Below are 27,187 nucleotides of genomic sequence, written 5' to 3' on the forward strand. Positions count from 1 at the left end.
CTGTATCAAAAGTTGATTTGTCACTAAACTAAATGGTTTTCTTGATGGGAGACTGTATAAACTGAGGAGACTGGTCTGAAGAGTGTAAATCAAGTAAACACTGCTGTCTTGTCTTACCCAGATAGGCTGCACACAGTGCAACTGAAAAGCCACTGGCATCCAAAGAATTTGCCCACTTCACGTACAGGCGAGAGTCATACTGTGATGTCTTAACCGAAAATGTGTTTTGCCTAAAATGTTGTACGAGTGTGTGTGCACACATTTCCATGAGAAGCTAATATGTTTCAGTGCCGTAGCCTTTCCCTGCTTTTGTAGTACCTCACTAAATCCAGACAGACAGGTCTTCTGGCACACCAGGATTCCAAATTAGCTCACTTAAGTCGGCCAACTGTTAGCTATGGTAAAGTAGTTTCTCTTCAAAAGGCAGATGCCAGCAGTTAAGTTTACCAGTTTTCTGCGACTGTCCTTATGCAAATTACTAAGCAACAAGTGTTTGAAATTATGTAATGAAGCTAAATGCGTTTTGTAAGTTAAGGATTGTACAGGGGACAGGCAGATGGTGTTTGATAAACACTGCCAGGTAACTAGCTGGCTGTGACACTACTACTGTCTGAAGGTGATGGTGATCCATCTCTGACTTGTAATACCATTAATACTATTTCAGTGGTTCTGAAACGGTGGAAGTTCATAGATTTACACTCTGACTAAAAAAAAAAAAAAAAAAAAAAACAGGCTGCCTATATTCTCATCTTTAGTCAGTTATAAAGTGGTATACTTCTAGGGAAGGTGCATATTAACTGTCTGAACTACTGACTTAATTTCTGTATACAGTCACTTTATTTGAAAGCCTAGAAGAGTCTTGGAGTGAAGCCTAGAAGAGTCTTGGAAAGAGGTAATACTGGGAGACCTTTTACCTATCCCAGACAGATCCCCTCCTTTTCTTTAATAGTTGCAGAAGTCCCAACTTCACTTCCCACTGAATCTGAATTCAAATCCAAACAATTTTTCTGGAAAGTTCTAAGCTATGTAAAATAATACATTAATTGTCATGAAGTAGCCAAGACATGCTTGTGTGGTGTGTGAAAACATTTTCACTTTTAAAGGTTTGCTGCATTCCAACTACTTGTCACATTGTATGTCTTTGCTGAAAACGCCTGCAAATTTTGTAAATGTTATCTGATGTTGTCAGTCTGCATTCTGTCCTCATGAATGGGTTCGGATCTGATCAGTCAGATCTGATTTGGGCAAGTGCAAGCTCACAGCCACCAAATCTCTCTAGCTTCTCCCTTACCCCCAATGCACCCTGCCAAATGCTTCGGATCTTGTTTGCTGCTTCTAGCTAACGGATGTGGTCTACCAGTCTCTCTCGAACTCTGTTAGATAAGTAAAGTTTTTTTTCTTAAATTCTTCTATTAAACATTTTCCTCCATAGCTTGCCTTGTATCCTTTTAGTCCTTGCTGTTTTACTTTTTGTGGTTTACTATCTTCTTTTCTGTTTTCTTCCTTGCCCTTATGACTTTGTCATATTTCCAACATACCATTGTTGGGGATTCCTTGCCTCCTTGTCTCCCATACTGAATTTGAGGGTTGTAATCTTTTTGTTTGTTTTTCTTCTGTCCACTTCGTACTTGTTACTGCTAGTTACGGTTGTTATCTCCCTCTTTCTTACAACTTGGTCATAGTTCTTACCATTAGTGGTATTCCTTCTTCCTTCAGCCCGTTTAAAAAAAAAAAAAGTCGCTTTTTTTTTTCATTTTCTTATCTTGTATTTTGATGTATAGTTACTGTAGAAATATACTTACATGATGAGTGACAAACCTGCAGGATTTAAGAAATGTTTCAAATGTGGACATAAGTTGCCTATCTTGGACGTGCACTCCTTTTGTTGTACTGCCTGGGTCCATTACACTTGTAGGAAGATTGCTTGATTTGTCACAGATTCAATCCTGGAGCCTTAACTGAACGTAAAAATAAATTAATATAAAAAGGTCGGTCTTCCTTTGTTTGGAGAAGCCATATCCCAGTTTCCAAAGTCGAAGCCTTCTACCTCATAAAACTTTCCTCATTCTTCATGGAAACGAGTGCTAAACATCCAGTTTCAACCCTGGATTAGAAGAAGATGAAACTTTTGGATACGACTGTTCCTCAGATCCTATGACTTCAAAAACAAATACAACGGTTCCGGCTCAATCAAAGTCAGATTAGAGACAACTTCTGGAGATTCTGTATTGTCCTCATACTGGATACTCTTATCAGTTGACCCAGTACCAGACCAGCTTCCATCTCCCTTTCTGCAGAGACCAGCATCCCCCTTTATTTATTTTGCTCGTTCTTCTAGATTTCTCACGGAAGATGATGTGGAGAGTGAGGAAGATTCTCTTGGCTCAAGGGCAGATTGGTTTTCCCTCAGTGCCTACCCATCTGGGTCAGGTAGTCCAATATTCTACCATACACCCCTGCAAGTTCCTCTTCTAACTCATCTGCTGTAGAGTTTCAGGATCCCAGTCTTCGGATCCATCAGTCTCTGATCTGACTATCTCCATATCTTCGGATCCGACATCATCTCTGAGACTATCCATCTTTTTGGATCAGGAGAGGTCTCTGAGCCAAGGCCTGTCTCCGGGTCTGGGGTGCAGCATTTAATTTTGAAGTTTTTACAGCCATCTCTCTTTCTGTGTGCTTCAGCACTGGACAGTCCGGCTTTGGCTTCCTCCTCAGGGGCTGTGCTGATGGATTGGAGGGAGGTGGTGTGATTTGGAAACCTGGTTTCTTGGATCAAAGCCCCTCTCTGCCTCCTTCAAGCTCTGCCTTCGAGGCTGAGAAGTGTGTTCGCTGCCTTGGCAGCCCTGACAGAGCCTTCCCCACAGATCCTACTCCTTCCATGATGCCCTGCGTTTGGAGCCTGAACTACTCTTTCCACAGGGACATCCTGTACCAAGCCCTCAGGTTTCCTCTTGGGGAATTTTGATTTCCTCTTCTGAGACTTCCCATGAGTACATCCTAGAAGTAACCAGGAAAAGGGCGTGCAAGAGGAAGCACCTAGACTCCCCACATGAGTCAGTCACTGAATACATTGATTTCGATGAAGGCGAAGGGTCCCCATGGTCACCTCCTGAAGATGTTCCCTTTGGAGACTTACTAGAGATCCTGAAACAGAGAGGTGGCTGGAGATCCTCCAACCCTGCACCGGAGGAATCCATTCTTCTAGAGGCTTTTGGTACAGGACCCTCTACATCCTGGGTGATTACGCCAGCTAACTAACTCCTAGACATGATCTCTAAGTGGGCATGGAAGGAGCCTGAGTCTATAGACCCAATACCTCTGAGACCAGACAGGATAATGGCACCACCTGTGGATAGACAATTTTGGGGAAAAGGGTCCCAGTTGATGCCATCGTTGTTGCGGCAGCCACAAGGAATTAGCCGATGAGAGTTCCACTGTCCATCCCCCGAGCAGGGAGTTAGGGGTGATGGACAGACTGGGGAAGCCTGTCTTTGCTTCAGTTCAGCAATTGTATTGCGAAGGTTGCTATCTGGCACATTTTAGTAGACTTGAGAGATTTGACCAAAGCGTTATCAAATACTTTGTCAGGAACCATATCTGTAGAGGGTAAGGATTCTAACTTCTCAGTTGGCAGTCCTACAGGCCATTTCTAATAGTTCCATGAGGTTAACTTCCAACACAGTAGAGGGAACCTCAAGAGCTGCGGGTTCAGGCATTTCCATGAAGAGGCATGCCTGGATGTGCTTATGCGACTTTGTGGAGCCATTTAAGTCCAATTTTGTCAATGCTCCCTTTGATGGAACAACTGTTTTTGGCCCTAAAGTGAAAGAAGTGCTCTCCTAGATGTGAACTCTGGGCCCCATGGCTGCAGTGGTAACCTTAGTTCTATTGGCCAGATTTTACCAACACATGCAGAAATCTTTTTTGGTGGATCCAGTCAGATCAACTGCTCCATGGTCATCCATTCATTCCCCAACAGTGCAAGGCTATAGTGAATATGGATGCTTCCCAGATAGGGTGGGGGGGCAGTATCTGGGGAGGACAGTTCAAGGTACTTTGGTCCCCCAAAGAGGACAATTTGCATATAAATGTTATAGAGATGAGAGCAGTGCTCTTGGCATTGTGAGCATTTCAAGATGTTCTTTCCTCTGGGATGATTGAGATTCAGATGGCAACATGTCAGTCATGTGGTACATCAACAAACTTTGGGAACCAACTCTTACCCACTGTGTGGAGAAGCACTTTGGGTCTGGCAGCAGGAAATCTCTTCATACTGCTTTCTTTTGGTGATGCACATTCCAGCGACATCCAAAGTGATTGCGGTCAGACTTAGCAAGTGTATACTACTGCTACCAAACGAGTGGTCCCTGAACAAGAAGGTGGTTGAGAAGATTTTCTGTAGATGGGGCCAGTCATGCTGCAATCTTGCCTCCCCTAAACAACAAGTGCAGCAACTAAGTTACCCTGCTTCCCCCATGGGGACAGCCACAGAGGGATGCTCTACTTCACAATTGGCTTCCTGGTCTCTCTCATGCATTCCCGCCAACCACATTGATTCCAAAATGTATGCAGAAAGTTGCCAAGTCGAAGAACACAGTGATCCTCATTGCCCCCTGTTGGCCTCAACAAATTTGGTTTCCTATGGCCTCACCTGGTTCAACCACCATGGAACCTAGATCAGACACTGGACCTCATGTCTCACCCGATGGCATGTTACACCCAGATGTACCAAACCTTTAATTGCTTGGTTTCTCCAGTTCCCTTTGTAGCCAGTCTATGCTGTCATCACTGCCCAACTTGTAATCCTATCTTCCCATAAACTTTTGACAAAGAAAACCTATTCTAGTAAATGGAAAAGGTTTGCCATTTGGGCTCAGCAACATAAACTTGACCCCTTTTCAGCTTCTATTTATCACATTTTAGATTTCCTCGCTCACCTTTTTCAGAATGGTGCTAGTGCCTACACCATTAGGGTACAGTTAGCAGTAATTCCTAATTACTGTACAGAATTGAATGGCACACCCATAGATTCCCACAAGCTGAGCAAGGCATTCTTAAAAGGTACACTTTCTAAAGCTTCCCTTTAAAGACCCTACATCTCCATGGGACCTAAATTCTAATGCTGCAGTCTTTTACACAACCTCCCTTTGAACCAGCAGCTACAGGTGACCTTAAATTCTTTCTTGGAAGGCCATTTTCTTCATTGCTATCACTTCTGAAAGAAGGATTTCTGATCCAAGCACCATCTTCTAAACCTCCTTACTTGTTTTTTTCACAAAGATAGTGACCTTGCATACCAATCCGTCCTTTCTTCCAAAGGTGGTGTCAGAATCCAGCATAAATAGTTCTGTCAGTTTGCTAGTGTTTTTTTCCTAAATTTACCAACAAAGGAAAATATATTTTATATTTGCTGGATGCTCATAGACAGTTGAATTTCTGTTTCCATAGAGCAGAATCAGGAAAGCAGACCAACTATTTGATGTCCTTCTATTCTCATGTTGCAGTATTTATAACCGGGAGGTTGCTGCCTGTAGCACCGGACATCCAGCCAATATACCAAAGTCTTTGGAGGTGGGGGTATGTGCAACGTCTAGTGTCAGAGCCATAAACCTACATAGGCTATAAAAGTGACTTCTGCACATACCCCCTTCAGAATTTTTCTGCCGCAGTGAATGTCTGACTCCTGATCGCCAGCTCGAGAAGCAGTTCGCTTGCTTTATTCAGACTGATGCAAATAAGTGCCCTGTTGGGTTTTTTTGCTATCCTTTGTCTAGGTTTTCAGATGTACGTGTCCACTAGAAAGGGGACGTGTGCTTGTGGGAGACAAATTCCTCAAAAGGACACGCATGATCAGTCCATTTTTTGCTTGGGCAAGGCCCACAACCAAATGTCGTGTGCGACTTGTAAATCTTTTGTACCAAAAACTCTTCTCAGTCGTCTGGCTGCAATGAAATTATTTTTGGATAAGCAGACTGGGGGTTAGTGCTAGGAATGGAGGGTGGGGTAGGCACTTCTGACGAGCTGCCTCGGAAGAAGGCCAAAAAAGTGGTCCCGATTCCCACACTGCACCTTAAGCGTCCGGTGAGGCTCTTGAGGCAGATGAAAAACCTGTTCTTCATCGGACCTCCATTTCTCAACCTATACTGGGAACGTCAGTGGAAACTGGGTTGGTGGAAATGAGTGTGTCCACTGAGGTAGAACAGCCATCAGCTCCTGATGAAGGGGAACCATGGCTTGTGGCGTCAGAGGGGCCTACTCCTACCTTACCATCCTCCCAGACCATGGTTGCTAAACAGGCACAGCCATCCACTCCTCTGAAGAGGAAACGGAAGCTGTAACACTCAGAACAAAAACCTGCTCCTGGGTGGGATGTTTTTTCTCAGAACATTTTTCAGGGCATTTCAGGCCCTTCAGACACATCCACTCCAATCTGCCATCCCTCCAGTGCAGGTCTTAGAGGTATCCGAGGAAGAATATTCCTCCTCTGAGCAATCCTGTATCTTCTCCTCACAGATTGGTTCCAAAAGGATTTTCTCTTTCCTGAGGAAGAGGATTCCACCAGCCGTGAGTCTCTAGGAGAGGAGTTCACTTTTGGAGATGCTCTCTCATGAGGTAACATTTTGAATGGCAGGCCTCGGATGTCTCTGACACGGAGGTACTTTGATTTACTCCAAATAAAGCAACCCTCCCCCTTCTGCTGTCCCTCCCTTACTTTCGGCCGTTCAAGATGCCTTTCTGGCTGCTTCCCAGGCTCCTGATTCCCAACCCCCTGCTGTCAGATGTCCAGACAGGTTCTAGAAAGTGTCTCAAGGCTCTTGAATCCTTTTTAAGAACCCACCAGCAGACCCTGCAGTAATAGAAGTTTCTGCTGATAAGTCCAACAGACTTCTCTTTACCCTACTGACAAGATAGGTAAGAACATATATATATATATATATATATATATATATATATATATATATATATATATATATATAAAATCTTTCACTCTTGCTATTAGAGACCTTAATTACCAAACCCACATGGCAAGGTTTGTCCTGGACACACTCCAAGGCCTCAGCACTCCTACCTGAGGTAGCAGACTCACTTGCTAAGACACAGCTCAAGACCCTTCTTTCCACAGCATCACAAGTGAATAGGCACTACATTAAGTGCAGCTATGATGCTGTGGAAGCCTCCTCAAAGGCAGCAGCTTCTGGATCTGTTCTGAGGAGATACTCTTGGGTGAGACTACATCCCCTACCTTTGGATGTTCAAACCAAATTGCTAGACGCCCCTCTGGATAATAAGGCTCTCTTCAGACAAGCCTCAGCAGCACTACTCAAATCCCTTCAAGAAGAGGGAAAGGAATTACAAAATATGAAACATTTGCTGGTGTCATCTAGCCTCATACCATAGGAATTGTCCACAAAGGACTAGGTTCCTTAGGAAATATTCTGCTCATTCTGCTCCACCCCACGCAAAGGGAAGAAGGCAACCTAGGAAACCCTACACTCCTAGAACCCCCCACACTGCCTCTTCCACTTCCTTTCGGAGTCAGTCTGACCAAGCCAGACCACCTTCACTATGACTCAAAACCTCTACATCAAAAATAACTGCAAAAATAAACTGGAACCAGCAAATAAAACCAAGACGAATTTAATAAGCACTGTCGGAAAAGTTCGATTAACAAATTCATCAAAAACAAAATTGAAACTATCCCGATCATAGTTTTAAATTTGTGTTGCATCAAGTTTCAGTTGATCCTAGAGGCAGCCCATGGCAATTGGACTTGGAAATTCAAGAATTATGTTGGCAGATTAGAACAGCAGCGTATGCCCCACCAGGGCTCAGTGAAGTTGTGTCCCTTAAATGTGTCTTAAAGAAATTAGCCATGAAGAGGTGATTTGCTTGAGGCCATAAACAGAATTTTCATAATTACAATATAGGTAGTAAAGTTAATATTATGAAATTTATGTAACTATATAATTATAATAAACACATTTAATTTATTCTATTTTAGGTGTAAATGTAAGTTTAATGCTATTTTTATTAAAATCATACGCTCAGTTTGACAGTATGGTTTAACATGTTTTCAAAAATATGTCTCTGTAGGTTTGTTCATTATAATGGGTTTTTTTATGAGTGTCTGCTGTTCCTCAGCTTTGGTGGATGCTTGTTTACCTAGTATCTCTTACCCTTTAGTATTTTTTCTTACACAGTGATTCTAATCTAAATTTATAATATGAATTAATAATAATAGAACATTTTTAAATCTGTATTTTAAAGAATCATGAAGGTAACTGATAACTTTCCTTGCTGTTAAAGGTTGGTTTTTTTTTTGTAAAGTTTTACATTTCTGCTTTAATACATTGTTTCAATTTTGTTTTTGATTAATTTGTTAATGAACTTAATAATAAAGTTGTAAGTTTAAGTTATATAAGGTGTGTTGATTGTGTTGCAAGATGTCTGAAGAAGGAAAACTATCAGCTTTTCCAAAAGCGCTTATTAAATTCGTCTTGGTTTTATTTGCTGGTTCCAGTTTATTTTCGCTGTTATTTTTGTTTTAGTTTTTGGTTTGTTTGTGGTCAAAACCTCTACATCCCAACACCCTTTCTCCCTTCGTCTCACCCTTTCCCTGGCGAAAGATCACATCAGAAAAATGGGTCTCCTCCATTATTCATAGAGGTTACTTTATGACTTGGTGGACATTGACCCCCTTCCAGGGGATACCCCAACCTCCATCAAACTAGATTAATCTCTTCCTCTCCATTCTCCACCATAAGCAGGCTCAGGGCACCATAGAAAAGGGTACCTACCCAACAGAGAAACAAGGGCTATTACTCAAGGATGTTTCTGGTCCCAAGGAAAGATGGTCCTTGGAGGCCAGTTCTGGATTTATCTGCTCTGAACCTTTTCCTCCAGGTCCACACCTTTAAAATGCTGACCTTACAGCTGCTCTTGCCTCTTATCCCAAACCAGACCTTCATGGTACCTCTGGATTTGAAGGATGCTACCTTCATATTCCCGTACACCCAGACTACAGGAAATTCCTATGCTTTTCAGTAGGTTCCTTGCATTTTCAATTCTCTGCATTACCTTTTGGACTATCCACAGCACCTCTGGTATTTGGAAAGTGCCTAGCTCCAGTGATTGCCCACTGCAGGACTCGGGGGAGTCCAAATATACCCATACCTAGACAAGGTGTTTATACTTCACCAGGATCATCAAACCCTGTGCCACCACATACAAAGGGTGACCTTTACTCTGGCAGAGTTAGGGTTCACTGTAAAGGTAAAATCTCACCCGAGCCCCACCAAAGACCTAATTTTTCTGGGGTGCAGGATCAGAACAGACAGGATGACAGTCTTCCTACCCATAGAATTCCTGAAAGTCTTGGGCCACATGACATCCCTGATACCTATGCTCCCTCTGGCAAGACTACATACGAGGAAGATCCAGTGAGTTCTGAAAACTCAGTGGAGCCAACACACTCCCCCACTGGATACCATTCTCCCTCTTCTACCACACCTGAAGAAGGAACTACAGTGGTGGATTTCTGCAGTCAGTCACAAACAGGGCATCCCCCTACATGTACTTCCCCCTATTACAGCAGATCTTCACAGACTCCTCGGATATAGGGTGGGGGACCGGTGCTCATGCACACCCAAAAACTGTGCAGGGAAAATGGTCTACTCTCAGACAGAGGGACCATATCAACATCAAAAAAATGAAGGCACTTTCTCTAGCCTTGCAAACTTTCCAGCAAGCCCCGGTCCCAGGCACATTGAAAGTAATCACAGACAATGACTGTTTTGTGGTACATAAAACAAGCATGGGGGGATGAGATTTTACCCCCTTTGCAGTCTGGCCATTCAGATTTGGACCTTAGCATCAACGCTGCATATCGACCTGCAAGCAGTGTGCATCCCTTCAGCAGAGAATGTTATGGCAGACGCTCTTAGCAGAACTTCTGCACCCTCTCACGAATGGATGCTTCAGGATGCTGTTCCTGGATCTTATTCACAGGTGGGGTATTCTGCAAGCAGATCTGTTTGCCTCCTCCCAGAACAAGCAGATGCTTCTATTTTGCACAAGGAATCCACATCCTCAAGCTTAGAAGGTGGGGCACCTTATCTTTTTCTTGGGTGGGGATTCATCTTTATGCCTTCCCCCTTCACACTAATTCAGAAGGTTCTGAAGATACAGAGGAACAAACCAAAAATCCTGCTGGTGACCCCCTTTTGGCCAAGACTGCATTGGTTTCCCTTTCTCCACCTTTTGGCCAAGGGCAATTATAGGTTACCCCACTGATCAGACCTACTCACACAGGACAGGGGTTCCCTATTACACCCTCAGGTGGCCAACCTCAGACTGACCTTATGAGTGGCAGGGTTCTAATCCCCTTCAGACACCTATACTCAGAGGACATACTCTGTGTTTTGCAGGAGGCCAGAAGCCTGGCACTAGGGGAAACTGCATCAAAATGGAAAAGATTCTCCAGATGGTGTCAAAAGAAAAATCAGAACCCTTTACTCATTCCTGTACCTATGGTTCTTTCTTACTTGTGTGAGCTACTTCATTTAGAACTAAATTATTCCTCAGTTAAGGTCCAGTTATCTGCCATTTCAGCTAGTCTGCCCTTGACTCCTTTGATATCCATATTGGAAATTGAGCTGTTTTTGAGAGGGGTCCTCCACATCATACCCCCCTCGCAAACCTATATCTCTACCTTGGGGCTTAAATGTTGTACTTGAAACTTGCATTACCAACTTTTGAGCCAGCACACTCAGCATCCCTCAAACTATGTATTTGGAAAACAGTTCTGCTGGTGGCTTTCATATCTGCCAGGAGGGTATCAGAAATACAAGCCCTAATGGCCATCCCTCCTCGCCTTATCTTCCATAATTACAGTCTCTCTCAAGACTAATACTTCCTTCATGCCTAAGGTGGTTAATGAGCTCTCACTAAATTAGACAATTAACCTCCCTGTTTTCTACCCTCAACCTCGGAATTCCTCAGAAAGGACTCTACATTCCTTAGATGTCCACAGACTACTTAGGTTTGGATTTGTGCAGGTAATACCAATCAGGAAATCCTGACCAACTGTTCATCTTAGTCCTAAGGGGTTTAGGAAAGACTGTCTCTAAACAGACTATATGTTCTTGGATCTCCAAGACCATCTGTACATGCATGTTATTCCCTTCATGGCAAAGTTTTATCTGGGAATGTTAAAGCCCATTCTGCCAGGACAGCTGGCTCCTCAGCTGCCTTTTCAAAGGAGTAGACTACTCCTCTGTCCTAGAAGCAGCTAATTGGGCATCAGTTTATATTTTTACCAAGCATTACAAATTAGATTTGGTCTCCTGTGTTAGAACTGTCAGATCTATCCTACAAGGTTTCATTGACCAAGGACCACATCCATCCACCCAGTCTCCTACCTAACAGCTCTGGTACTCTCGCTACTGTTAAGAATACTGCAACATGAGAATAGAAGGACATAGAATAGTTGTGTAAGAAGTTACCATAACCTTAGATGTCCTTCTCTTCCATGTTGCAGTATTCAGTCCCTCCCTTCTACCACCTCTTGTTTTCTCTCTACCTTTTCAGCTGTTATTTCTTGGGGGGACATTGTCCCCATCCAGGTAACCTCAGCAACAGACACAGGCCTTTTATGCACACCCTGGTCTGGTTGTACGTGCGAGTCTGAAAGGCCTTTTTTATCTCTCCTCTTCTTACTTGACAAGGGTACTACTGTGTGTGGCAGTCCATTCTGGGGGGAGTACGTGGAGATGTCACTTACATAGCCTACGTCAGTTTATGGCTCTGACACTACACGTCGCATGTACCCCCACCTCCAAAGACTTTGGTATATTGGCCGGATGTCCGGTGATGCAGGCAGCAAACCTCCCTGCTGTTATGAATACTGCAGCATGGAATAGAAGGACATCTAAAGTTATGGTAAATTTTTACACAGCTATCCTTTTCCTTTCCTGTACCAAAACTGGGAAAATCAGTTTCTAAATTTCTAAAATTACACCAAAGTTATTAACAAATTGCATTGCTTTTGTTTATAATAAATTAGGCATTTCTGTTGCACATCCATTGATAGCACACTCCACTAGATCTGTGGCTACTTCCGCAGTTTTCCAATATAGGATGTCTATGGATGACATTTATGGAGCAGTAACTTGGGCTACTCCTCATACCTTTTATTACTCCTTACATATTGGATCTGGTTTCCAGAGGTAGGACATAATTTGGTTCTGTGGTGCTCAGGAATATCCTTCCCTGCGTCCACCCTGGATTCAAGTAGCTAGGGATGCTGTCCTATTCTTGAGGATAGAGGGAAGATTGACAACATAAGGTAAAGACGTGCACTTGCCATAACGTTCCATCTGTGTTGTCTGTCTTCATTCTTTCCTCACTTCCCCTCCCACCTATCCCGTCCATGACTTCTGGAGGAACAAGCAGTTACATGGTCTCTGAATAGGTACATTTACATGTTTATATGACTTTGGATATGGCTTCCCATATTTCTGTCTATCATTTTATGTTATATAGCACCAAATAAGATCTGAGGTATTTGCAGGGTGCATTGTGGGTAAGGGAGAAGCTCTAGATATCTGGCGGCTGCGAGCTGTAGCATCGGCTGAGTCGAATCCAGTGGATCTGATCTGAACCCATTCATGAGGAAAGAATGAAAATCGACAACATGGATGGAATGTTATGGTAAGTACACAACTTTATTTTTTCTTTTCATTTTACAATATTGTTGCATCTTCACTAGAAAGACTGGATGTTTTTTATAGGTTTTCACATCATTGCTGCCTCTTCATTGAAAGTAAGTGCAGGTTTTATGCAGCTTTTCACATGGTATGTTTGTTGTAGTTAACTGGAAACATCACTTCGGAACATTTTATCCTTTAAGAGAGGATTTCACAAAATAATTTTTGATTCCTTGCAAAATGTTCTATATATTTTACTAGTTTGTTTTTTTAGCTTGTCACATTATGACAAGATGATGTGATGTCATAATGTAAAACCTTTTTATTAGCTGGAGAGGGGTCCGTTTATTTTGACAAAAAATTTACATTTTTTTCTTCTGCTTGCTGTCACTTCCTAAACCTTCATTGAACATCTGACTGTGTTCCCGGACACCATATTCATTCCTCCCCAAGTATGTCCGCAGCTGGACAATTCAAGGTGTATTCCTTTGCCAGGAGGGGCTTATTGACATAGCAGAGTTATGTCTATTGATGTAGTTCCTAGAAGTTGGGAGACAGTTGATGGATAGATGTGGGTCAGGTGCCAGGACCCATTATATTTCTTTTTAATGTTATAATTTCAAAATTGTTCCTGTCAGTAGGAGAAGACTTAACACACATTTGTCCATGGGTCACTCACATATTTAGCAAGTGTTCAGAGGTCATCGTTGGCAAGCCCACATTAGTGGCTAAACTGATGGTGATATTGTACCTCCCGTTCATTCTCTTAGTAGATTCAGGTGATTTGGATTTTAATTCAGTTTAATAAAAATAGTTTATTAGTGTCTTATTACTGTATATGTCTTGGGAATTTTTCTTAAAGTAATGTGCACTCTCTTTAAAATTAAACTTTTTTTTTTTCAGATAGATGACCATGAACAAGGTTATGACCTTGATTTGTTCTGTATTCCAAAGCACTATATTGAAGATTTAGAAAGGGTTTATATTCCTCATGGACTTATCATGGATAGGTCAGTATTTTTGTCTTCATTTTTTTGTATGCATAGTTGCTTGTGTTTGTGGCTGGACATTCTGAGGTATCTGCTTTTGTTCTGAGCTTGAAGACTTCTTCCATGCAGCTGCTTGTTTTGAAATGCTTTTGTAGAATATAAAGCCAGAGGTTTGGAATAGTTTGGTTAAGCCACTTGTTATAACACTCCTTTGGCTGAGACTAAGAAATGCAGTTTGGTGGATTGGAGAGGTCGGAGGCTGTGTGAGAGACTACTACTCATTTCTTTATTTTTCTTTAGGGTAGGACATCAGTTGTTTACATATTTACTTGCACTGTCGTTTGGTTGCACTTGCTGTTGCAAACTTTCTAGCCAATACATGATGTTTGTAGAGTACCGATCACTCCTTTTTTTCTTCTACTGTAAAAGGTGAGGATGTCGTACCAATGTTGAGCCTTTCTTTAGTCAGCCCACTTAAACCACATAGTCTGGTCATTGTACATGTTTGACACTCTAAACTATTGTTATGTAAACTGAGTTTACCTGTTTGAATTTAAATATCCTGTTGGAAAACTGTCTGTTGAATGAAGTAGAAGACTGTAGGTAACAGATGGATTGTGTGCTTTGGCAATGTAAATGAACAGCTCATTGATGTAACACAGGTAGTCTGTACTAAATACATGGTTTCAGTAGCTGAAATAATGTGCACAAAGAAGATCGAGACGGTGTCAAGTGCCATTTTCCCCCTAAGGATGCAGAGTAACCTGCAAAGCTGGAACATGGCTAGTTGTAGGTGATAGAAGTTGTAGCTATGTTTTAAAGTTCAGCAGATCTGTTAAACTGATAGCTGCCAGCACTCTGGAGTCTATCAGAAATGCACCCCAATTAGTGCGGCAGCACTAAAGCATATTTGTCTGCTGTCTGACAAAGCACTACCAATATCTGTGTGGGGGAACACTGGGGGCCAGGATCAGTTAGCGATCTGGGTGCTAGAAGTGCTGACCAGGGAGGATGCGAATGGATGGTTGACCCTAGCTGTCCATTGTGCTGTTCTGCTGATTTGTAGAGGATACCGGCAGATTTATCCAAGACTGCTGGGTCAGGCACATGCAACGGCCTCTCGGGTATTGCAGCAGGGATTATGCATGTGTGTGGAAGCACTCACTTGCTGGATTATTCTGTCACTGCAGTCACCCTTTTGGTGGATTGTGCAGCAAGGCAGCTGTGGAGGCTGCAATTAAAGCAAAAAATCTGGTGTGATGGCCTGGGATTGGGGAAAAAATAAAAATAGGGAAGAATTGATTGTCAGCAGGTAGCAAAACAAATGTGAAAGGTGTTTGGGTGGGGAATGCATGACTGGCCATAGGTATAAAATGTGGCTTTGTTGATTCTTGAAATATTTCCTTTTGGCTTGTGATTCTTGAGTTCTCCAGTGCTGCACTATTTGCGTTAGTTACCAGCTTTGCAGAATAATTATGGTACCGGAACAGTTTAGTGCTTTAAAAGAACATTGACGTTAAGCAGAGAGCACAAGTAAGGGAAGTAATTCTTTAGTTATAAGTGGAGTTACAAAAAAATGTTGAAGTGGAACCTGATTTACAGTGACTTTCCAATATGCTTTCAAGTAGTCATCTGCTCAGTGATCAAGCTGTGTATGATCCTTGCAGTTAACTATTCTGTTTGTGTCCACAGTGAGAACTCTAGTCATTTGCTTTAGTAAAGTGAAACTCTTTAGCTGGTAAATCTTACTCAGCTGTCTCCTTCTTTTCAACTTTGTGTTCACATTGCATTGACCCTTTCCATATAGAAATATAAATAAAAAGTTGCAACTTTGCATATTTGACTGTAATAGTAATAGTTGCTTTAAGTAGCTAGCACATAGCATAGACTAGATTCAGATGTGCTGAATCTAGACTGTGTTGTAACACTTGAGCACTATTCCAGCCGTCTTGAATTAGAAGGGCCAAGTCTGCACTGTTGTGGCAGAAGTGTGTAAACTGAGCCTCGTCTGAGTTGGAGATTACTGGAGGAAAGCTCATTGTGTGCTTTCCCATTGGTAGTGGACGTGTTTATTCTCATTTGTATTTAAGCCTTGGGCTTGTGCATCACTGCATGTCTGGGTTTAGCGGTGCCCTGTACAGATGCAAACATCTTAAAAGACAGTATTCCACTAGAACACTATTAGTGGAGCCCTCCCCAAGTTCCCCTGCTGCATTGCAAAGCAACTCAGTTGCACACTAAGTGTTCCCATAGTTTTTTTTCACCTCTAGCCTCCAATAGAACAAGCCACTTTGTTAATCGTATAACAAAATCTGGTCAAACTAGCCCACCCCCAATAGTAGCTATGGTCAAAGCCTGCCATAATGAACTTCAATTTCCAACCATTTTTCTGTGGTCATCTTGATTGACATGGGTACCCAGAGGCAAAGTAGTAATTGCCTCATGTATACTGACAACCACTTACTCTTAAAACAAACTATGTGAGTGATGTAATTACACAATGAATTTGGAATCATTTATCTCGCGTAACAACAAACTGGACATCAAACAGTGTCAGGGTACACACCCACCACCTCTCACACACAAGGCAACAACACAATGGAGGTACTCAATAGTAGCCTACCGAAACATCAGAGACCTTCCAAGTGCAAACCACTTGCACACACTGCCAAGCAAATAAAATCCACTACACATAACACACAAACCAGTGTCGCAGCAAATAAACTCCTAAGCTAAAACACCTCAGAGTCAAATGTCCTGGTCATAGGCAACTCCATAGTGAGACACACAGATGTCCCTTTCACCAGGCTGGACAGGAAGGGTCACGTTCAGCTGTCTGTCAGGTGCCGGGATTAGTCAAATCATGTACGCACTCAAGTCATTCAAGAACAATTGCTGTTCTGACTCTCTCATAGTACATGTTTGGGTGAATGATTTGAGACGTACCTCTCTGGACTATATAGAGAGAGACATGACTGAACTCTCAAATTGTGTCCCAGGCAGGTATGTCCATAGCCCTAAGCAGCATCCTACCTTCACCCAGGTGCCACAATATAGACCATGATTGACTTAAACAATTGGCTTGGCTTCAGGTGTCAGTCCAGGGGATTCATTATCTTTCAACCTGGGAAGACATGGTCGACAGACCACACTGCTTTGCCAGAGATGATATTCACCTGCCTTCTGTAGGCTTTCTGATACTGGCAAAGATGCTTGCCTCCTCTGTAGTGCCTCTCTTAGGCATGTAAAAACAACTAAATTCCTGATGCAAAAAAAAAAATTTGAGAAACTCAAGAGTTATGCTGCTTAATGCTAGGAGCCTAAATGGGAAACTGCACTCCCTGGAAGTGCTCCACACATTTGAAGATGATGATATCTATGCAATCACTGAGACATGCTTCAAGGCTGCAGAGAGCACCCACGCTGGGCAAAGCTGCAACACTTTCCACATATTTGAACCCCAAAACGAGCTTGAAAGAAGCAAAGGTGGTGTATCCATCTTCATTAAAACCAGATACACCTCGAGACTGGTTAAACAGTACAACTCTTGAGCTACTCCAGGTCCAATTAACTATGGGGAAAATGCCTCCCATCATGAACCAAGAGAAGCACACCACCTACCTGGATTTGTTAGTCACTCACTCACTGTACATTGAAACAGTTTGGTTATGGGAGATTTCCACTATCCTTCCATTGGTTGGGTGGCATACATGACCACAAACATACTCACGCTGACTTTCCTGGACGTTATCAATACAAATGCCCTGGAACGGTCTGCACCCCCCCAAGGGGCCTCTAGTGTACTAGACTTGGTACTCACCAACATGGGGGTTCACTGCACTACCCCCTGTGTGTAGCCCTTGCTGGTAAGGTCAGACAGTAAATATATCTTGTTCGAAGTAATGATCAGACCTGATACCCCTACAGAAGCAAAAATCTGAAACATTTCTCCAAAGCAAACTACAGACTACTAAGCAAAGGTATAAAAAGCTTCAAACCCGCTGCTCACCCAGCCAGCAGTGACTCCTATGCAGAGGAGTACACACACGCTCTGTACATCCACTTAAACAACTGTTTAGACTTGGCTGTACCTAACCAGATCAAAACCAGATCCTCCCGAAAAAAGCAAGCCACCTTGGTGGACCTCAACTATAAAGTTATATAACAAAAAGAAGAAATTGTTATTTAAGAACAAGAGGGAACTTACTAGGGAGAGGAAGAATATCCTCCACAGACTGAACAAGCAAATATGATAACTAGCTTTAGAGGACATTTTACAATATATGAGACTAAATTAGCATCCCTAGCTAAGGATAATTAAAAGGCATTCTTTAGCTACGTTTGAAATCTGAAAGAGAATGCCAAATGCCATCTGTGCCAAACTTAGTGGATGGTGCCACTCATGCAGAACCTGAGGAAATTGACAGCCTGCTGGCTGACATTTTTGGAACAAATTTCGCCCCCTGTCCCTACCAGCCATATCTCAAAGCATACCTAACACCACTCTTCTACCTAGCATCTCCAAGGAGCAGGTCATATCCACGCTCTCCAAGGCCAAAAACACTGCCTCAGTGGGACCGGACAACATACCAGGCTGCTTACTAAACAATCTAAAACAAGACCTAGTGGAGCCACTTGGCGCACTCTCTAACCAAAGCCTGAGCACTGGCTTTATTCCATCAAATTGGAGAACAGCAACAGTAATCTCCTTGCACACAAAGGGGGGTCCAACAACAGACCTTGGGAGCTGTAGACCCATAAGCCTCACCAGCCTTATCTGCAAGGCCATGGGAAGAATCCTCATGGACCTTAACAAGGGCATAGCCGACCTTCAGACTCTTGACACAACCCAGTTTAGCTTCATTAAGGGTAGATCATGCTTATTAAACCTGGTGGACTTAAAGAATGTCAGCAAAGCCCTGGATGAAGGCAAAACAGTATATACAGTCTGTCTTGACTTGGCAAACGCTTTCGACAAGCCCCCCACTCCGTTATCATTCAGAAACTTTCCAAGCTGGGGATTAACCCATGCGTCACTAGATGGATAGCCAGGTGGCTCACTGATGGAACACATACTGTCAAAGTTGGCGAGCCCACCTCTACCACTAGACCACTTACTAGTGGTGTACCACAAGGATCTGTGCTGTGCCATCTATTATTTGGAATCTATTTCTTGGAAGTCCAGGCAAAAGTAGCCAGCCTGTGGCTTACCAAGTTCGCTGATTGCAAACTGGGCACAATCATTGAGTCCCCCAATAATGTTAAGATATTAACAAAAGGGGCTAACACAGACAAATGATTGGTATCAAAGCCACAGACTAAAACTAAATACAAAAAATTGCATTATTATACCCGTTGACAAAGAGGAAATCCCTGTGAATTACAGTATTGACAGCACCTCCCCAAGCTGAAACCCCATGGTACAAGATTTGGGAACACTGGTTGATGGCAACCTAAACTTTAGATCACCATGTGTCCATAATGGTAAGGAAAGCCTTCTACGCTGCACTTCTCATACGTAAGGGCACTGCATCCAAGACTAAGAATGTTATAACATCTGAAGTAGTTTACTTCATTTGATCTTCAACCTATGGGAATATGGATCCGTATCGGATCTGAGCCGGCAAAGATTACTAGCATCAGCTCCAGACTCCTCCTATTACCTATAATATACCTTCCCTGCCTTCCATCCCCATATCTCGTTTGGTGCGATTTGTGAAACATTGTGTCTCTAGAGCTCCAGCTAAGCTAGCAGGGTGTTTTTTGACTACGTTTTCTAAAGTTTTCTGTTAATTTAACCATTGCAGATTAGTATAGGTACCCTTTCTCCCCTCCCATCGCTTTGGTGTAGTGTGTAGGTTTGTACTAGTAGTTAGTGTAGTTTCTGTGGTACCCCCCCCCCCTTTAGTCAGTCTAGTGTGGTGAGTGGGTTTGTTGTTAGTTTATAGGAAGAAAGTTTTTGATGTTCTTCATCTCACATTGCTGCAGTCCTTACACTTGGGTAGTCCGCTGTCCTCGGTCGGCCCGAATATCAAAGTATTAGGCTGACGTCGGTCAAGGCGCTTAAGACTGACATCAGGACGTCAGGGTACAAATGCGCATGACCGACGTCATATCCTCAGTCTTTTTTGCCGCATGGTCCGATGCAGAAGCAGCGTTGCAAGTGCCGTTCGGCGTTCTGAAATTTTTCGAATTCGAGTTTCAGACAGAGTCAGAGTTGGCTAAGTACCCCGTTGGGGAATATTTTAGTTTTTTCTTGCCTCAGTGGTTTACCGGATGTCAGAAAAAGTGAATAACTGTATTTCTTGTGGGAAACAGATACCGCATAGAGATTATCATACTTTGTGTATTCCTTGTTTGGGGCCTGAGCACGACGTTGTTGGGTGTCGCTTTTGTGCTAGGTTCAATAAGCGCACTATTAAGCGAAGGTTAGATTGTGCCAGGTTGGTCTTTGGGAAGCGGTGCAATTATAAGATGCCGTCGGATGCTCCGCCCGCTTCTTCGAAGAAGCGCAAAGACAAGGCAGCTAAACCCAGGCAAGAAGAGTCGTCCGTACCGGACGCCGGTTCTTTAGAGGCGTCAGTGGAACCGGTGGTTCCGCCGGAGGCTTCTCTGGAGTCCCAGGGGGAGACTTTGTTATTGCAGGATGTGGCCTCTCAGGAGGCAGGTCAGGCTGAAGGGGCTTCTCAGGTTACTGTACTCCCCTCCTTTCCTAGGGTGGTTAGGCCCTCTCCTTCTGTTTCTAAGGCTTCTCCCAGAGGCAGGCCAGGTTTAGCTTCTGTTGGTGTCACTCCTAGTTCTTCAGGATCTGTGCCCAAGAAGCACATGCTTAAAATGGCAGAAGATTTAATTACTTTGATTAGAGGTTCTTTGCCCCCTCCAGATAAGAGGCCCAGGGTGGAACCATAGTTGGGGAGTTTTGAGCAGGCTTCAGATGTTTCAGAGTCTTCGGCTGAAGACTTGCAGGAGTACTCTCCTTATTCTGATTCTGATGCAGATGATTCGACTCCTTCTGCTTCTCCTCCAGAGGATTTTTCTTTTTCAGAGACTCTTCATTCCATGAGGGAACATTTTAAGTGGGAAGGTCAGGACTTCTCTGATTCCAGGAAAAGGCTTAGGGAATTTTTGCTTTTACCCCAGCATAGGCCTTTGGCTATACCTCCTGTTCTGGATGTTGTGGAAGATGTGTTTATGGAGGCTTCACTTAATCCTGATTCTTTGCCTCCTGCTCCTGTTAAACCGGATAGGTATTATAGGGTGCCTGAGGCTCATAAATATCTTTATAAGAGTCCTAGGGCGGACCCAGAAACTGTTAGTCAGGGACCTAAGGGTGTCAAGGCCTCTGTTGTAAAAAAATCCGGTTCCTCCAGATAAAGAGGCCAGAGCTTTGGATAGATGGGGAAAGAAAGTCTATACTTCTTCCACCTTAGCTATGAGGGCTTTGAATTGCCAGTTTCACATGTTGAAATATCAAAACTATCTTCTTTCTCAACTGAAGTCTAAGGTAGATGCTCTGGCGGAAGGCATTGAGTGTAAGGAATTACAAGATTTGGTACATGTCTCTGAACAGGTGGGTAAGCATTCTTTACAATGTGGTTTTGATGCTGTACAGGCCTAGTCTAGGGTGGCTGCCACTGGGTCAGTTCTTCACAGGCACGCCTGGCTGAGGGATCAGAATTTATCTGAACATGTTAAGACAAGGATTTTGGATGCTCCTTTACAGTCTGATGTGTTGTTTGGTTCACCTGTGGAGTCAGTCTTGAAGAAAATGGAAGACAGGGCTAAGTCTATGCAGACTGTTAAAGATTTTTTGCAAGTCCAGCCTCCGAAGTTTAGTAGGAATTGGCCTGGTAAGGGGTGGACGTACCCTTCTTATGATTCACAGTCTAGGGGTAGATCTAGACGTGGTAGGGGCAGAGCTCAGAGCTCCTTCAGACCTAGAACAGGGAGTTCTCCTGCACAATCTTCGGGTGAGGGCAGGGGCCAGTCCTTTCGTAAACAGGCCCAATGACCTACCTTTTCAGCTGCCAGATCCTTCTTGCCTGGCAGCACCTTTGGGAGGAAGGTTGGCACTCTTCAGGGACAATTGGAGTTTGATTACCCAAGACAGATGGGTATTGGATATCATACACCAAGGTTACAGGTTTTATTTCCATACCTTGCCTCCTTTCAAAGGCATGCCGGACGTTCCTCCTCAGCAAAGACTAGAGGCTCACAAACAAATTTCTCTGCTGCTCCAAATAGGGGCCATACAACCGGTCCCTCTGCCAGAAGTGGGCCTAGGATTTTATTCTCGCCTGTTCCTAGTACCAAAGAAGGGGGACACGTGGAGACCAATTTTGGATTTATCTATCCTCAACACTTATCTGGACATTCCCAAGTTCAAAATGTTGACGTTAAAACAGCTTTTACCTCTGCTGGGCAAAGATCACTGGATGGTGACTCTGGATCTCAAGGAGGCTTACCTTCATGTTCCTATCAGGCTAAGTTGCAGAAAGTATCTGCGTTTTCAGGCTGGGACTTCTCATTATCAGTTCTCTGCATTGCCCTTTGGCTTATCTACTGCGCCCAGAGTGTTCATGAAGGTTCTGGCTCCAGTGATGGCTTTCTTCAGGCTAAGAGGAATACAGATCTATCCTTATTTGGACGATTGCCTGATTCTGGCCCAAGGAAAGGACGAACTTCTTCATAATTTGCAATATGTGATAGCAGTGCTAAGATGCCTGGGGTATTCTGTGAACGAAATAAAGTCCAGTCTAGTACCCTCTCAGGACATGTGCTTTCTGGGTGTGAGACTGAATACAGCATCCCAGATGGCCTTTTTGACCCCGGACAAACAAAAGAATCTTTCTCTTTACTTCCATCAATTGTCTCATCAGTCCAGGCTGACTGCAAGGACAGTCCTTCAAGCCTTGGGGTTCATGGCATCTTGTATTCTGGTGCTTCCCAATGCCAAACTGCATATGAGGAAGCTACAATGGTATCTCAAAATGTATGGACACAGCACTGCCAAGATATGGACACTGTCATTCAGATAATACCTTGCATTCAAAAGGAATTTTTGTGGTGGGCTCAGGAATGTCACCTAAACAAGGGACTGTCTGTGACCCGGCCAGAGGCGAGTCAGATTCTAACGACAGATGCCTCAGACAAAGCTTGGGGAGCTCATCTAAATGGAAAGTGGGTACAAGACACGTGGCCTGCCAGACTTCAACATCTACATATCAACTTGAAGGAGATGTTAGCAGTCCAATTTGCAGTAATAGCTTTCAAGGATTTACTTCTTCCAGGGCAGGTGTTGGTTCTAACAGACAACACAACTGTCATGTGGTATATCAACAAGCAAGGGGGAACGCATTCTTATCCTCTATGCAGACAAGCAATGATTTTGTGGGAGACGGCTCTCAGTTTACAACTAAATCTTCAGGCAAGGTTTCTGCCGGGAGCACAGAACCCCTTAGCAGATGTGTTGAGCAGACAAATTATGGATCCCCACGAGTGGAAATTGGATCCTCATGCATTCCAGAAATTGACAGTGTTATGGGGAACTCCAGACATAGATCTGTTCGCTTCTCCACTAAACTACCAGTTGCCAAAGTTTTGCACAAAAAGGTTTCATCCCACAGCTTGGAAAGTGGATGCTCTCTCATTCAATTGGAGCAATCTTCATGTGTATGCCTTTCCACCTCCGCTTCTCCTCCCAAAGGTACTCCTGAAGGTCAGACAGGACAAGCCAAAGACGATTTTAATAGCTCCAGATTGGCCTCGACAGCACTGGTATCCATTACTGAGAAGTCTGGTACGGGAGCCTCCATGGCCTTTGCCTTCGATTCCACACCTGCTGTCTCAGGAGAACAGTCAACTACTCAATGTAAAACTTCACTCTCTTCACCTAACAGCCTGGCATATTCTGTTTTAAACCCTGGAGGGTCTCAACTTCCACAGCAGGTTTTGAATGTTATTTTGGAGGCCAGAAGGCCTAGTACAAGGAAAGTGTACGCAGATAAATGGAAGAGATTTTTATTTTGGAGTACAGCAAGGGAATTTGATGTTTCTAAGCCTAATTTAAGTGTGGCTCTTCAGTATCTTACTGAGTTACTGGACAAAGGTTTGTCCTTCTCTTCTATTAAGGTTCATGCTGCAGCAATTTCTGCTCACTATGACTGTGACCCACTATTGTTTTCTCATCCTTTGTTTAAGCAATTCCTTAGAGGGGCAAAGAATATAAGACCCCCACGTAGAGCTCCTACTCCTGCTTGGGATCTCAATTTTGTGTTGGAGAAACTCACTCTACAACCTTTTCAGCCTGCAGCTACTGCGGAGTTGAAATATTTATCATGGAAGACTGCTTTTTTGTTGGCCATTACCTCTGCGAGAAGGGTTTCTGAATTACAGGCCCTTATGGCAGTTGAGCCTTTCTTAATTTTCCATAAGGATAGGGTATCTTTGCGTACTAATCCTCCTTTTATGCCTAAAGTGGTTTCTAGTGTGGCTTTAAACCAAACTATTCATTTGCCTACTTTTTATGCAAACCCCCAAAATAAAGGGGAAAAGATTTTGCACACTTTGGATATACACAGGCAGTTGCGATATTATTTGAGCAGAACTAAAGGGTTCAGGCAGTCTCAGCAGTTATTTGTTTCTTTTGCTTTGGGTTCTCAGGGCAAGCCTGTGTCAAAACAAACTATTTCCAAGTGGATTGGGTTTTGTATTGCTTTCTGTTATTCCCATCATGGTAAGGAGATTCCAGCTGGGATTAGGCCTCATTCCACTAGGGCTACTGCCACTTCTACAGCTTTTTTAAAGGGGGTGGCAAAGATATTTTGGAGGCAGCTACTTGGAGTTCAGTGCATACTTTCTCTAAGCATTATCACCTTCCACTTTACTCTAAATGGAGGGCTGGTTTTGCCACTGCAATTTTACAGGGCATTTTGGCAGCTCCTACTGCTTTATAGTTTTGCCATCCTCCCTTATCTCTGCTTTGGGATTCTACCAAGTGTAAGGACTGCAGCAATGTGAGATGAAGAACATAGTACAGTTTTGTACCTACCATAAATGTAGATGTTCGAAGATCCACATTGCTGCAGTCCAATCCTCCCTCCTTCCCTCTGTAGTTAGAGGCGGTTGTGTGGTTTGGGTTGTACATATTGTGAATATTGTATATATTGTACATATGGTTAGTACAAGGGTAGTTGGTTGTTTTTTGCTGTCTTTTGGTTTTGACCTTTCTGTTTAGGGTCTTCTGACATCTGGGGCAAGAAAAGACTGAGGATATGACGTCGGTCATGCGCATTTGTACCCTGACGTCCTGATGTCAGTCTTAAGCGCCTTGACCGACGTCAGCCTAATACTTTGATATTCGGGCCGACCGAGGACAGCGGACTACCCAAGTGTAAGGACTGCAGCAATGTGGATGTTCGAACATCTACATTTATGGTTGGTACAAAACTGTACTTTTGTCTTCGCTTTATTCTTTAAGCATGGCTGAAAAGCTTATATTTAAGCACTGCACAGTGTGGCCATAAGCTGTCCCTAGCGGATGGCCACACACTGTGTGTATTGTGTTTAGGTGTGGCCCACCTGAATGTAGATTGCTCCATTTGTGCAGGGTTCAACCCCTTAGCCTTGAAGGATAGAAAGGCCAAGTTGGCCCTCAAAGGTCTTCTGCCTGCCACTGAACCTCCTTCCTCATCCTCCGCTTCAGACACAGTGGCTGCTGTGACTGCCTCCTGCTTCTCTGCCTCTGGCCTCCCCTCCCTCCCAGACTGGGACTCAAACTTCTGCTTCTAAGCCTGTGGTAGTGGAGCAGAGGAAAGGTAGAGAGCGGGAGAGAGAGTCGAGGACGAAGGGGAAAAGGAAGAGTTCTCCAGACCTCTAATCATCGAACAAGTCTGCTCGGATCCGTGTCTCCCTTCGGCTCTGGTCTCTGAGGTTCTCTGTGGAGCCAGAGGAGGCATGTCCAGTGTCCTGGGCCTCAGTTTCCTGTCCGGCCAGGTCTGAGTCTGTGGCCTCATCGCAGTTGACCTGTTCTTTATCGGACATGGATCTGGATAGGATGATGAGGCGCTTTATCTGTACACAGATCCAGATGGGGGTCTTACCAGCCCCCCTCCCTCAGGAGGGGGCAGCTTGCTTCCCTTTTTTCAGCCCATTACTCCTTCCCAGATCTGACCTTCGGCTTTGGAGTTCTCTAATCCAAGGTTGGCCTTGGTCAGGGGCGTAGCCGCCTACGGTCCTCTCATCCTCAACACTTGCAGCTGCCTGGAGCACCTCAGATCCGACCAGGTCGGATCCAAGCCGCTCGCTGAGCCGGAGCCTGGGTGTCTGATCCAAAGGAGTGGAACCTTTACCATTGGCTCAGTTATCGGTCCAGGTTCCCTCTCTCGGGACTCTGCCCACTTCGGGTCCGGCTCTGATTCTTGCATCAGACCCGGGGAGACCGGCCTCTTTATTGGTTTCCCAGGAGATCCGCTCTCCTTCAGCGTTCGATGTAGAACAGGTCCTCTCCATCGGATCGAGGTCCCTGACCACCCCCTCGTGCTCCGCCCAGATCCCCTCTGCTCTGTCTATGGTCCTCATCTTCTTACCAGAGGGACAGCCCGTGCCCGAAGGGCCCCAAATTGTTTCCCCAGAGGAACCGATGGCTTGTGAGCGTTTCCCAGAGAGCCCCACAGGAGATGTGCCTCTCAAGCATACGTGTAAGAGGAGGCACTTGGACTCCCCCAAGTCCCTAACAGAGGACACAGACGTAGATGAGGGGGAGGGCTCCCCAAGGTCACCTCCCGACGATGTTTACTTTGGAGACATCATGGAGATCATGGGTCTGTTTCTGGAGGCCTTTGGCACGGGCCAGTCTACGTCTTGGGTGTCCCCCCCGCGGATCCTTTAGTGTATTTGATCACCTTGCAGGCATGGAGGGAAATAAATACCATGGAGCCAATCTCCAAGCGCCCTGATAAGGTTTTAAGTCCTCCTATTGACAGGCCTTCCTGAAACAAGGGCTCCCCAGTGGACACTATGGTGGTAGCAGCAGCTACGAAGAGGGAACTATCTCGGGGAAAGTTCCTCGGTCCACCCTCCTGACCGAGACTCTCGGATGATGAAGCGGCTGTATGCTTCAGCTACCTTTTCAGTATGGGCGCTGAACTACTTTGCCCATTTCACGAAGACTCCAACATGATCTGGTGAAGGAGCTGGAGGAGTCTCCACCCAAGTCCATGTCGCAGGAGGGCAAGGCTTTGTTCTCCATGAAAATGGCCACTTTGAGAGCAGTATCTAATACGTCCATATGACTCCTCTCCCATGCTACGGAAGGAGCGGCTAGGATGGCTGGGTCTGGCGTGTCCATGAGGTGCAAGTCCTGGCTCAGGTTGTGCCAGTTTACCGAACCCTTTAAGGCGTACTTTGCCAATGCCCCTTATGACTGTAAGACCGTCAAGGAGACGCTAGTCCAGAGTGAGAAGGACGGGAAGACTGTCTGCCATCAGG

The 27,187-nt window shown here is 44.2% G+C and overlaps 1 protein-coding gene across 2 annotated transcripts in view; it reads left to right on the plus strand.

The window, feature by feature from the left end:
• Nucleotides 1-27,187, plus strand: part of HPRT1 (hypoxanthine phosphoribosyltransferase 1) — a 701,758-nt gene that overhangs the window by 174,177 nt on the left and 500,394 nt on the right. For both annotated transcript variants that reach the window (XM_044057582.1, XM_044057580.1), the window contains exon 2: nucleotides 13,614-13,720. In XM_044057582.1, coding sequence (XP_043913517.1) covers nucleotides 13,614-13,720 — 107 coding nt within the window. The remainder of the gene's footprint in view (nucleotides 1-13,613; nucleotides 13,721-27,187) is intronic.

Source organism: Protopterus annectens, chromosome 15.part0, assembly GCF_019279795.1.
Source record: "Protopterus annectens isolate FY-2018-M chromosome 15.part0, PAN1.0, whole genome shotgun sequence".
Taxonomy (NCBI): Eukaryota; Metazoa; Chordata; order Ceratodontiformes; family Protopteridae; genus Protopterus; species Protopterus annectens.